The sequence below is a fragment of the Mesoplodon bidens genome (genome assembly GCF_964165515.1).
Source record: "Mesoplodon bidens genome assembly, chromosome: 11".
NCBI classification, from domain to species: Eukaryota; Metazoa; Chordata; class Mammalia; order Artiodactyla; family Ziphiidae; genus Mesoplodon; species Mesoplodon bidens.
The window spans coordinates 14006500-14018850 of record NC_138167.1 but is presented as its reverse complement, the minus strand read 5'-3'; the positions used below and the strand labels follow the sequence as shown (position 1 = coordinate 14018850).

At 37.5% G+C, this 12351-nt stretch overlaps 1 protein-coding gene across 1 annotated transcript in view; it reads right to left on the bottom strand.

The window, feature by feature from the left end:
* PIK3C2G (phosphatidylinositol-4-phosphate 3-kinase catalytic subunit type 2 gamma) overlaps positions 1-12351 on the bottom strand; it is a gene marked incomplete at its 5' end in the record, with an annotated part of 318729 nt that overhangs the window by 109499 nt on the left and 196879 nt on the right. The window contains 1 exon segment of the mRNA XM_081248761.1: positions 4923-5079. Coding sequence (XP_081104887.1) covers positions 4923-5079 — 157 coding nt within the window.

Below are 12351 nucleotides of genomic sequence, written 5' to 3'. Positions count from 1 at the left end.
TATAACTTTAATTGGGGCAGTAAGAAAGGGAAAGCGTGGCTAGTACAGATAATAAACAGATAAGTTCTTTTTTAAAGAATAGGAACATTAATTTTTTTTTTTTTTACTTCTGCTCTTCCCCTACTAAGTCCAAATCTATTTTGATAGTTATGCTTAGAGAAGCAGACACTCTTTGCCACCATGTAGAGAAGTTAGAAAGATTTCTGCTGGGAAATATCTGATATAAAAATGGGTGCGATAAACATTTTAAACTGGGTGAATGGTCCCTATGTTCTTTGGGAGCCTTCAATAATAATTGCTATTGATTTTTTAATAAGAGAAAAGCTGATGAAATACAGGCTTTTATGTTAGTGAATTCAGCTAGCAACATTCTTTGTTCTCTACAAATGTTTTGGTTTTAAGCAAGATGGGAATTTCATGGATTATTTTCCCCAGGGGTAAACAAAAAGGACTATGAATATGTGGAAACATGCTGCTCTCAACCAAGGCTGAACAATTAACTCCATAGCAGACTCACTAAACACTTGTGGCTCATAATCCTTTGTTAGTGACCATTCATGGAAGGTAGAATTTATGACCCATATCAAGTATTTCTCAAGTTGTAACTAGGTTATGGCACAGTAGATTAACTTCTTTTTAAGTAAGTTAACACAAAAAGAGTTAGTTTGAGAGAGAATTGAGGGAAATATAGATTTCCCACATAGGTAGAAAATAATCTTTTGTAAATTTAAATTTGGTTTTTATTTTATAAGAAGCTCTACCAGAGAAGGTGTGGTCTTGAAACCTTTACTGATGCTTTGGTTATCTACAGAATCCCATAGGAAAAAAATGTGAAGAGAAGAGAATCAAGAGGTAAATAACCAGAAAGAGAGATAATAACACACTGCTGTTTTACATATATTTATTCACTGGTCTAATTGGTCCACATTGTTGCTTATCTCTGTTTCAATTTCTGTAAAAGTTTAAATCTAAGATTATAAGATTAATCTGAATTAGTACCCTTCACTGCCAAAATTTCATTAGCCTAAAAGTCATTCTTGAATAATTAAAACATAGGGAAATTTTTTGCAAACACTATGTACCAGAAACCTTCATCATCTGATTTTAATATTGCTTTATAAGAAATTATTTCAATACTTGATTAAAATACCATATATCTACTTCTTTTAAATGAAATAACATCATACAAACTCTTTAATGACTATTTAATACATGATGACTCACATGCTAAAAGTTTTCTTTTTAGGTAGGTAGAAACATTTATTAAACAAAACATAAAAGCCCACCAATAGCTTTTAGAATCTTTTTTTTTCCAAAAAGCTGTCCTTTCACATTATTTTAACATGCTTACTTGTCATTCAGCATAATTTTACTGTCACCTGAGAAAGAGTATGAAACGATATTTGTGCTTTTCTGCTTCGAGTTTATTTTTGAAACGTCTGTCACTGGTTGAAGTTGTTGTTAGAATATGGTACTTACTCCTAGTATGCAGTTATTTATAGCATTTTAGACATTTAGAAACGCTGGATACCTCATTTGCCTGTGTACATGAATTTTACCTTCCTTATTAAATTAAAAATTTTAAGACCGACTGGTTCTCATATGTTAATGTATCCTCCACAGCTTCTGGCACATATTAAGTACTCAAGAGCTCATGGATTCATGAGTTAGACCCTGCTACAGCCCAAAAGGATATTAGAGTTGATAACTACCTGGATATTTATTATGAAATGGAGTCAAGGTCATGGATTCAGTCTTTGTAGGCTTTTACCCTTGTTATGAATGCAGATTATGAACTATAAACCATCTCATAATTGCAATATGACCTAATAGAATTGGGAGATAGAATGAAATTCTACCAATATGAATCATTGGCTGTTACTGGAAAGCCAACTTGAAGACTCTGGAGATGGGCAGGACCTTATATATCCAGTTTACATGTGAAGTGACCGAAGTGTCTTTCTAAATGAAGGACTACATGTATATAGTATATTTAGAAATCCATAGTTTTCAAGACAGAGAGGAAAGAAGTAAGGTGCATATGCTGTTTGAAAAATGAAACAAGGATCAAAATCAAATCTTCACTGTAACAAGGTCAACATTTATTTAGCATTACCCAATAAAACTTTTCTGCTATGATGGAAATGTTTTATATCTGTGCTGTCCAATATGGTACCATGAGCCAGATGTGGCTACTGAGCACTTGAAATGTGGCTAGTGAGAATTAGAAGCTGAATTTTAAATTTTATTCAATGTTAATTAACTTAAATTTAAATAACCAAGTGATTTGGGGATACTGTATGGACAGTGCTCTTATAGGTTAACAAGGCTCTAGTATAATAAATTAATTGGATTCTACTATGTGACAGGTACTGTGCTAAGTGTTTATATTAATTATCTAATAGGGTTATTATGAAATGTAAATCAGTTAATACACATAAAGCACTTAGCACAATGCTCATGCAAAGTATTTACTATTAGGTCATTTATCAGTCCTACAAGGCAGATGCTATTACCTTCATTTAATAGATGAGGAAACACGAGTCCTACTGGACTCGTAAGTAACATACCTGAGGAATGTAGCCAGTAAAATGCCATGCTAGAATTCAAACCCAGGAAGGCCCTGCACCAAGTCTGTGCCCTTAACAGCATCTAGTAGAATTGTCATCTGAAGGCTCTAAACCAGTTATTTTTGATGACTGTATTGACTCCAAACACCATGCTGATTTACAAAAGATGTATTTCTCTCCTACAATTTGCTGCAATTACTAGTGTATGCATGTGCCCAGAGGAACCACCACATTTTTCTCCCAGAAGATATGTCTATCAGATCCTTCTCCTCTTACCCTGACTATCTGGTCTGTCCACTGGACAGTGGAATGAAACATTAAAAAGTCCCCTGTTGTATGGTCACCTTATCTTTGATAAAGGAGGCAAGAATATACAGTGAAGAAAAGACAGCCTCTTCAATAAGTGGTGCTGGGAAAACTGAACAGGTATATGTAAAAGTATGAAATTAGAACACTCCCTAACACTGTATAAAAAAATAAACTCAAAATGGATTAAAGACCTAAATGTAAGGCCAGACACTATCAAACTCTTAGAGGAGAACATAGGCAGAACACTCTATGACATAAATCACAGCAAGATCCCTTTTGACCCACCTCCTAGAGAAATGGAAATAAAAACAAAAATAAACAAATGGGACCTAATGAAACTTCAAAGCTTTTGCACAGCAAAGGAAACCATAAATAAGACCAAAAGACAACCCTCAGAATGGGAGAAAATATTTGCAAATGAAGCAACTGACAAAGAATTAATCTACAAAATTTACAAGCAGCTCACGCAGCTCAATATCAAAAAAACAAAAAACCCAATCCAAAAATGGGCAGAAGACCTAAATAGACATTTCTCCAAAGAAGATATACAGATTGCCAACAAACACATGAAAGAATGCTCAACATCATTAATCATTAGAGAAATGCAAATCAAAACTACAATGAGATATCATCTCACACCAGTCAGAATGGCCATCATCAAAAAATCTAGAAACAATAAATGCTGGAGAGGGTGTGGAGAAAAGGGAACCCTCATACACTGTTGGTGGGAATGTAAATTGATACAGCCACTATAGAGAACAGTATGGAGGTTCCTTAAAAAACTACAAATAGAACTACCATACGACCCAGCAATCCCACTACTGGGCATATACCCTGAGAAAACCAGAATTCAAAAAGAGTCATGTACCAAAATGTTCATTGCAGCTCTATTTACAATAGCCAGGACATGGAAGCAACCTAAGTGTCCATCAACAGATGAATGGATAAAGAAGATGTGGCACATATATACAATGGAATATTACTCAGCCATAAAAAGAAATGAAATTGAGTTATTTGTAGTGAGGTGGATGGACCTAGAGTCTGTCATACAGAGTAAGTCAGAAAGAGAAAAACAAATACCGTATGCTAACACATATATATGGAATCTAAGAAAAAAAAAAGTCATGAAGAACCTAGGGGCAAGACGGAAATAAAGACACAGACCTACTAGAGAATGGACCTGAGGATATGGGGAGGGGGAAGGGTAAGCTGACAAAGTGAGAGAGTGGCATGGACATATATACACGACCAAATGTAAAATAGATAGCTAGTGGGAAGCAGCCACATAGCACAGGGAGATCAGCTCAGTGCTTCGTGACCACCTAGAGGGGTGGGATAGGGAGGGTGGGAGGGAGGGAGATTCAAGAGGGAAGAGATATGGGAACATATGTATATGTATAACTGATTCACTTTGTTATAAAGCAGAAACTAACACACCATTGTAAAGCAATTATACTCCAATAAAGATGTTAAAAAAAAAATTCCCCTGTTGGTCGACAGAGAGTACCCAGGACCATGACTCAGTAGACTCAATGTAGTAAATGTACCCTCCTCGAGTCAAGTTGCTAGGAAGTCACCTTACATTTTTGGCTCTCAGTTTCTTAATCTGGAAATAAGCAAGTGATCAAAGGCAGAGATTAGGAGGGAAACCAGGAAAAATCCTTGCTTGTTCTACATCATTGGGTTGCCATAATGTGAAAATGAGATAGTATTTTAAAAATACTTTTGAAAAAATTCTAAAGCACAGTGCAATTGGTATAATATTCTAAATTACTGTCCTTGACCTTTAATCAAAATATACTGAGATAACCCCTGAATACATCAATATTATTGTGAAGAGAAAGGTTTGAGACAATAACTGAACAAATGTTATGAATTATTAAGAAATGTATTTATAAGCTGTACCATAGTACTTTTAGTTTGTTCATTCTATTCTGTTTTGAATAGCTCTTTGGGGAACTCCAAGCCATTAGAAAAGATAGACTACTGAAAGAGAGCCATAAAGGAAGCTTATTATTTCTGTTATTTCCCCAAGGGACTTACCATTTCTAGCAGGTTTAAGAGCAGGCGGCTGTGTCTTCTGACAATATTATAAGCTCGACAGCAAAGCTCCACAAAATCTTGGAAATGCTGTGGGTTTTTCCCACCCTCTGTAATAAAGTACTCCATCTCTGAAGTAAAAATAAAAGGGGCTCTGTCCCTATAAAGCAAAAAAGAACACCAACCATAAGCAGGAAGAGAAATGGTTTGAAGGGTTATATTAGGCAGTGACAACAACTTATTTCCATTTGAAATTTTTTGTTATTTTCTCCCTAATGCATGAGCCTCATTCATTGTAGGACAGCTGGAGAAACTTACTAACTGTAGACTTTGAATAATGTAGCTGAACTGCAACAGAGAAGGAAGGGTAAGTTATTTTACAAAGTTGACCTACATTGGCTCAAATAGTTAATTCCAAGTTATATTTGATGTGAATATTATTCATTAAAATTAATTTAAGGCCAAATTAATAATTAAGGTGATTTTACAGAAAGTATATTTATTGCTAAATTTTTAAATGATAGAATAGATCATGTATTTAACCTCATGGTGCTTTTTTCTTTTTTTTTTTTTAAATCTTTCTTTTTCCCTTAGATGGTATGCTGACCCTTTAGGTAAAAAGTTTCAGGCAAAAGCTAAGATACAGTGGGCCAACATCAGTCCCGGGATCCCCCTTTTGGGCCCCATAGCCAGCCACCACTGGGACCCTGTCCTGCCCACCAGTGGGTTGGCAGCCTCCTCTTGAGCCAGAGCTGGACAGCCAACCAGATGGGGACCAGCCCTGACTACCTGTGCACCCACAGTAGTCTGCCTCATCACAACAGAAGGGCCCACTCAGCCCGCATAAAGGGCACCCCTAGAGCATACAGCTCTGCTGACCAGAGGGTAGTGTGCTGCTGGGCCCCATAGGACATCTCCTACATAAGGCCATTTCTCCAAGGTCAGGAAACATAACTGACTTGCCTAATACTTAGAAATAAACAGAGAATTAGGCAAAATGAGGAGACAAAGAAATATGTTCCAAAGAAGGAACAAAACCCCAGAAGAACTTAGGAAGTGGAGATAAGCAATCTATCCCATAAAGAGTTCAAGGAAATGATTGTACAAATGCTCAACAAATTGGGGAGCATTATTTACAATAGCCAAGATATGGAAGCAACCTAAGTGTCTATCAATAGATGAATGGATAAAGAAGACGTGGTGTATATATAATGGAATATTATTCAACCGTAAAAAATAATGAAATCTTTCCATTTGCAACAACATGGATGGACCTAGAGGATATTACACTAAATGAAATGAGTCAGACAGAGAGAGACATACATACCACATGGTTTCACTCACATGTAGCATTTAAAAAACAAAACAAACAAACATAGCAAAACAGAAACAGACTCAGAATCAGAGAACAAAGTGGTGGTTGCCAGAGGGGAGGGAGGTGGGGGGATTAGTGAAATAAGTAAGGGAAATCAAGAGTTACAAACTTCCTGTTATAAAATAAATAACTCACAGGGATGTAATGTATAGCATAGAGAATACAGTCAATAATATTGTAATAATTCTGTATGGTGACAGATGGTAACTAGACATCATGGTGACCATTTTGTAATGTATAAAATATTGAATCACTGTGTTCTACAGATGAAACTAATTATGATGCTGTTAAGTCAGTTATAGTTCAAAAAAAAAAAGAAAAGCTAAGATATGTAATGACAAGTTCTTTCAGAAGGTAATCTGAAAAAAAACAGATGTTACCAACTCACTGTGATATGCTTAGTAAGGGAAAAAAGAGGTAACTATATTTCATTTCTGGAAAAGCAGAAAAACAAAGGACCAGAAAGAAGGACAAGAAGATCCTGTTTTCCCTATATTTGTCAGTTTTTTCTCATGTTATTTGAAACACGAAGAGACCTGAGATGAAATGTTAGTGCTTCTAATAGAGAGAGCAGAGAGAGAGGGCCGCTCACCCGCTCTGTGATGCGGTCTCCCTCACTGAATAAGAGCAAGGATGAGACGGAGTTTCAATACTGATTTGGCCAAAGGTCATCTAGAACAGCAGTCCCCAACCTTTTTGGCACCAGGGACCAGTTTCATGGAAGAGAAATTTTCCACGGACCGGGGAGGGTGGTGGTGGTGGGAGGGGATGGTTTTGGGATGATTCAAGTGCATTACATTTACTGTGCACTTTATTTCTATTATTATTACATTGTAATATATAATGAAATAATTATACAACTCACCATAATGCAGAATCAGTGGGAGCCCTGAGCTTGTTTTCACTTGCCACTCACTGATAGGGTTTTGATATGAGTCTGCAAGCAATTGATTGATTATGGTCTCTGTGCAGGCGAACCTCTCTGCTAATGATAATCTGTATTTGCAGCCGCTCCCCAGCGCTAGCATCACTGCCTCAGCTCCACCTCAGATCATCAGGCATTAATTCTCATAAGAAGCACGCAACCTAGATCCCTCGCATGCACAATTCACAGTAGGGTTTGCCCTCCTATGAGAATCTAATGCCGCCTCTGATCTGACAGGAGGCAGAGCTCAGGCGGTAATGCGAGCAATGGGGAGTGGCTGTAAATACAGATGAAGCTTTGCTCGCTCCCCGGCCGCTCACCTCCTGCTGTGCAGTCCGGTTCCTAACAGGCCATGGACTGGTACCGGTCTGTGGCCTGCGGGGTGGGGACCCCTGATCTAGAAGCATTTGAAATGTGAATACAGTTTTGAGTAAAACGTTGTTTAAAACATAAAGATTTTTGAATGAATTGAAGACATTTTAAAATTCGAGCCTAGGGCTTCCCTGGTGGCGCAGTGGTTGAGAGTCCGCCTGCCTATGCGGGGGACACGGGTTCGTGCCCCGGTCTGGGAGGATTCCCACATGCCGCGGAGCGGCTGGGCCCGTGAGCCGTGGCCGCTGAGCCTGCGCGTCCAGAGCCTGTGCTCCGCAACAGGAGAGGCCACAACAGTGACAGGCGCGCGTACCACAAAAAAATAAAATAAAATAAAATAAAATTCAGCCTAGCAACCTAGATATAACTAAGTTCAGTTCAAGCAGTAACTGAGAAAAGTCAAGGATTATTGAGGAAGCCTCTTAATTTTTTTGGTTAATTTTATGTATATATGTGTATATATATATATATATATATATATATATATATATTTATAGTTGTTTGTTTGTTTTTTGGCCATGCCGTGGGGCTTGCTGGATCTCAGTTCCCTCACCAGGGATTGAACCTGGGCCTCAGCAGTGAAAGCCTGGAGTCCTAACTTAGGCCACCAGGGAACTGCCAGGATAATTGTGTTCTTTATTGTTGCTATGTTTAGCTATTTTAATAAAAATATAGTAGTGAAACTGCACCTCAGATTGGGTCTTGAACCCACTTGCTGGGACTCGAACCCAGCCTAAACCCAGATTGGGACTTGAACCCCCGAGGCTGGAACTTGAACCCGGCCAAAACCCTGATTGGGACTTGAACCCATGTGACCGGGACTTGAACCTGGCCAAAACCCAGGGTCTTCCAACTGAGATCACACACCTGGTTTCAGGACTTAAGGAAGCTCAGGTTCTTGATGTCTCATCGCAGAAAGAATTCAGTGAGAGACAAGTGATAGGTAAGTAGTGGATTTATTTAGAGAGAAACACACTCCACAGACAGAGTGTGGGCCATCTCAGAAGGCGAGAAAGGCACCAGGGTATGGGGTTGTCAGTTTTTATAGGGGTGGGTAATTTCATAGGCTAATGAGTGGGAGGAGTATTCCAGCTATTTCGGGAATGGGCGGGGATATCCAGGAATTGGGCCACCGCCCACTTTTTGATCCTTATGGTCAATCTTGGAACTGTCATGGCACCTGTGAGTGTGTCATTTAGCTTGCTGATGTGTTACAATGAGGGTATACTGAGGTTCAAGTTCTAGTAGAAATCTACTTCTCTGCCATCTTGGACCCATTTGGTTTTAATCAGTTTATGTCATGTCCTTGGGCTATGTCATTCTTTCAAAGGTTGTGCCCGGCCCCCTTCCCTCCTGTTTCAGTAGAGCTGGAAATCTCACTAACTGAACTTAGTTAACCAGACCTTTCAGAAGTGTGTATATTCAAATCAGAAAGGCACAACTCAGGTATTTTGTAGCTGATCTGGGGCAGTGGAATCTAATTGCAGGCAAAGTATTTTAATGAAAATAAGTAAGCTACCTCTGTCTGGCTGTGGTTTTAAAATTTTATTGTGTGATCCATGCTACCACTAAATGTCTGGAGGAGAAGCTGATGTAATAATTTCTCCACTTAGCTTTATATTCATTCATTCATTTAATCATTCATTCATTCATTCAAGAAAATTTATTGAGCACCTAGACACTGAGGAATTTCTTAAGAATCAAGTCCAAATTTAAAAATTTTGCTCAAAATTCTTTTATATTTGGCCTACATTGACTTATCTAGCCTGTATGCTATGAATTTACAGCCCTTTACTTTGGCCAAGCTGGGAGCACAGATGTTGAAAACATGAGATACAGCATGGGTTCTAATCCTGGGCCTGCTGTATCTCAGTTTCCTCATCTCTGAAATGGACAAGCAATACCTAGCTCTTCGAATTGCTGTGAGGATTAACTAAGAACATATACACAAAGGCCTGACACAGAGAGGACTACACACTTGTGAATGGCTATATGAGGTTCTATGCAGAGGGCACAGACTGCAGGCCTGCCAGCCAGGCTTCAAATCATGTTCTACCACTTAGTCGTTCTTCAACCCTCAGCAAGTTCCTTATCCTCTGTGTGCCTCAATCTCTTCCTCTGTAAAATGGGGATAAGAGCACTTGACTACTGGGATTGCTGAGAGGATTAAATGAGTTAAAGCATGTAAAAGTACTTAGAACATAGCCTGGCACATAGTAAACACTCAATAAGTTTTAAATACTCTAATTAGTCCCCAAACTAATAAAAATGTTCTAGAGCTGAACCTAGTCGAAGCTAAATCTCCCTTTCTCTTCAAAAATGCCATCTGTAGAATCCCATCTTTCCTTCAAAGTTTAATTTACTCCCAGCTCTTCCATGTAACCTCTTTGGTTGCATAAGCCCTTAAGTGTACCTTTGAATTTGGTAGCATTTTTTACATATCACTCACCCACAGAGTCATCACTACTGCTAACATTTTTGTGAGTTTTAGCAATATCTTAGACTTCCATAATCAGAATAAAATCTTAATTTTGTATATAAAAGTTTTCCAATTCTTTTTTCTTACTCTCTATACTGTTGTATATTTGCTATATTGAATGAAACTTTTGAAATAATTTTGAAAGAACACTAAATTTTACAACTTCCTGAAATTTTCTTTTCTAACATGATAGATATGCTTTCCTTTTCAATAGAGAAAAGTATGTTTGACCAAAGTGATTTCTCTCAGAAAGTTTTTGTAGTTATGCTCAAGTTCATGTGATAACACATTTCCTTCTTCCATGGTAACCACCATTATAAATCAGATGAAGAAACATTATAGCAGAGAGTCAAATACACAAAGGAAACCTATCTGTTAGAGAAAATATAAACTAATAATAATACTGAAGAACCCAAGTTTAGCTGTGTTTAAATTATTACCACAGTTTAAAATGCTGCATCTTTTCTATATGATTTGCATGGCTCACTTCTGAGTAATTTTAAAAAATAACTCAGAATTAGACTAAAATTTTTCTAGAAATGGAAAGAAGCCTCACGTGTGAAACAGAATCCTATCCCATCCCTAGAGGCTGTAAAAGCTGTAGCTGGTATGTGATTTATCAATCTACTCAAATGTGAACCTAATCCTAGGTTGCAGAATTAGTGTACTGGAGCCTGTTTCTGAAGTTTAAGCAGGACTTATAAACCTGAGATATAAATTGGCTGTGGCAAGAGGGAAGATTGGAAATGATTTGATCTCTTATAATATATACTGTGTTGCATTCTGAATAAAATGTTGAAAATCTCTCATATATAGCTGTGCAAATAAACCAGAAATTTCTTGTTGTGACTATTTTTTTTTCTTTTCCAGATAAGTAGTTTTACTATTACCTGCCTAAGTCCTAACTATTCATGCTTCTGTACCTTTTACCTGTATAGTTTCCCACTTCTGGACATCTTTTCTATTTCTCTCTCTCTCACCTGATGTCATAATACTAAGGGATCAGGATCAAAAATTTTTTCTTTTAAGAAGCCTTCTTTTTTTTTTAATCCCAAAGGTTATGCATTTATTCCTTTCTAAATGGTATATAATTTCATTTTAGGACAATTAAATATGTGTTTGCATTAATGAATATATTAAATGACAAAATTATTGAAATGGAGAACAAATTAGTAATTGCCAGGGGTTAAGGATAGAGGGGGATCAGGGGTTGAGAGGGAAGTGGGGTAACATGAAGCATCCTGGGGATGATGAAGCTGTTCTGTATCTGGATGGTATCAATATTAATAAGCTGGTCATGATACTGTACTGTAATTTTATAAGATGTTACCATTGGGGGGAACTGGTAAAGGGCACATAGGATCTCTTTGTATTACATCTTAAAACTGTATGTGAATCTACAATTATCTCAAAATAAAATGTTTAATTAAAATTTCTATAAGACATCTGGATATAAATATTGATAGAAGCCTTGGATGTAACTGATACCAGTTTGCTGGAGACAGTACATTGAGAAGAGAAAAGGACTAAGATAAATCTTCAGGAATCTGACAGCTAGTGGCTTGGTAGAAGGGAATCATCCTGCATTGAACACTGAGTAGGGGAGAAAAACTAGAGGGTGATGACACATCATAGAAGGCAAGCAAAGAGGGTATTTTGAAGAAGAAATAGTCAACACTTGAAATCTGCTGCTAAATTAGGTAAAATGAGGAATAAATATTGTTGGGTTTAGCATTATGGTCATCATTGATTTTATCAAGTAATGAAGAATAAAGCCAGATTGAAGTGGTTATGGAATAGGAGGTAAGAAAAGGAGACCAGGAGTTTAGACCCTCCTTCAGGAAGTTTGGGAAGGTGAGCAAAATGGCATAGAAACTAATTTTGGGGGGCAAGGCTAAACTGTGGAGTGATAAGCATATTTCACAGGATTATTTAAAAGAGAGAGGAGGGAATTCCCTGGTGGTCCAGTGGTTAGGACTTGGAGCTTTCACTGCTGTGGCCCAGGTTCAATCCCTGGTCGGAGAACTAAGATCCCACAAGCCACACAGTGTGGCTAGTAAATAAATAAATAAATGGGAGAGGAACGCAAGGAAGAATGAATTATTGATAGCATAATGTATGTAAGAAGATGGGAGGGAAATGGTTCCAAAGCACAGATGGAGGTATTTGCTTTAGAAATGAAAGACTAATCTTCTGTTATCACAAGAAAGAAGTTTATATGCAGATGTAAGTTTGTGAGTTTTGTATTGAGTACAAAAGCAGGCTCTGTTCTGTTTCTTTT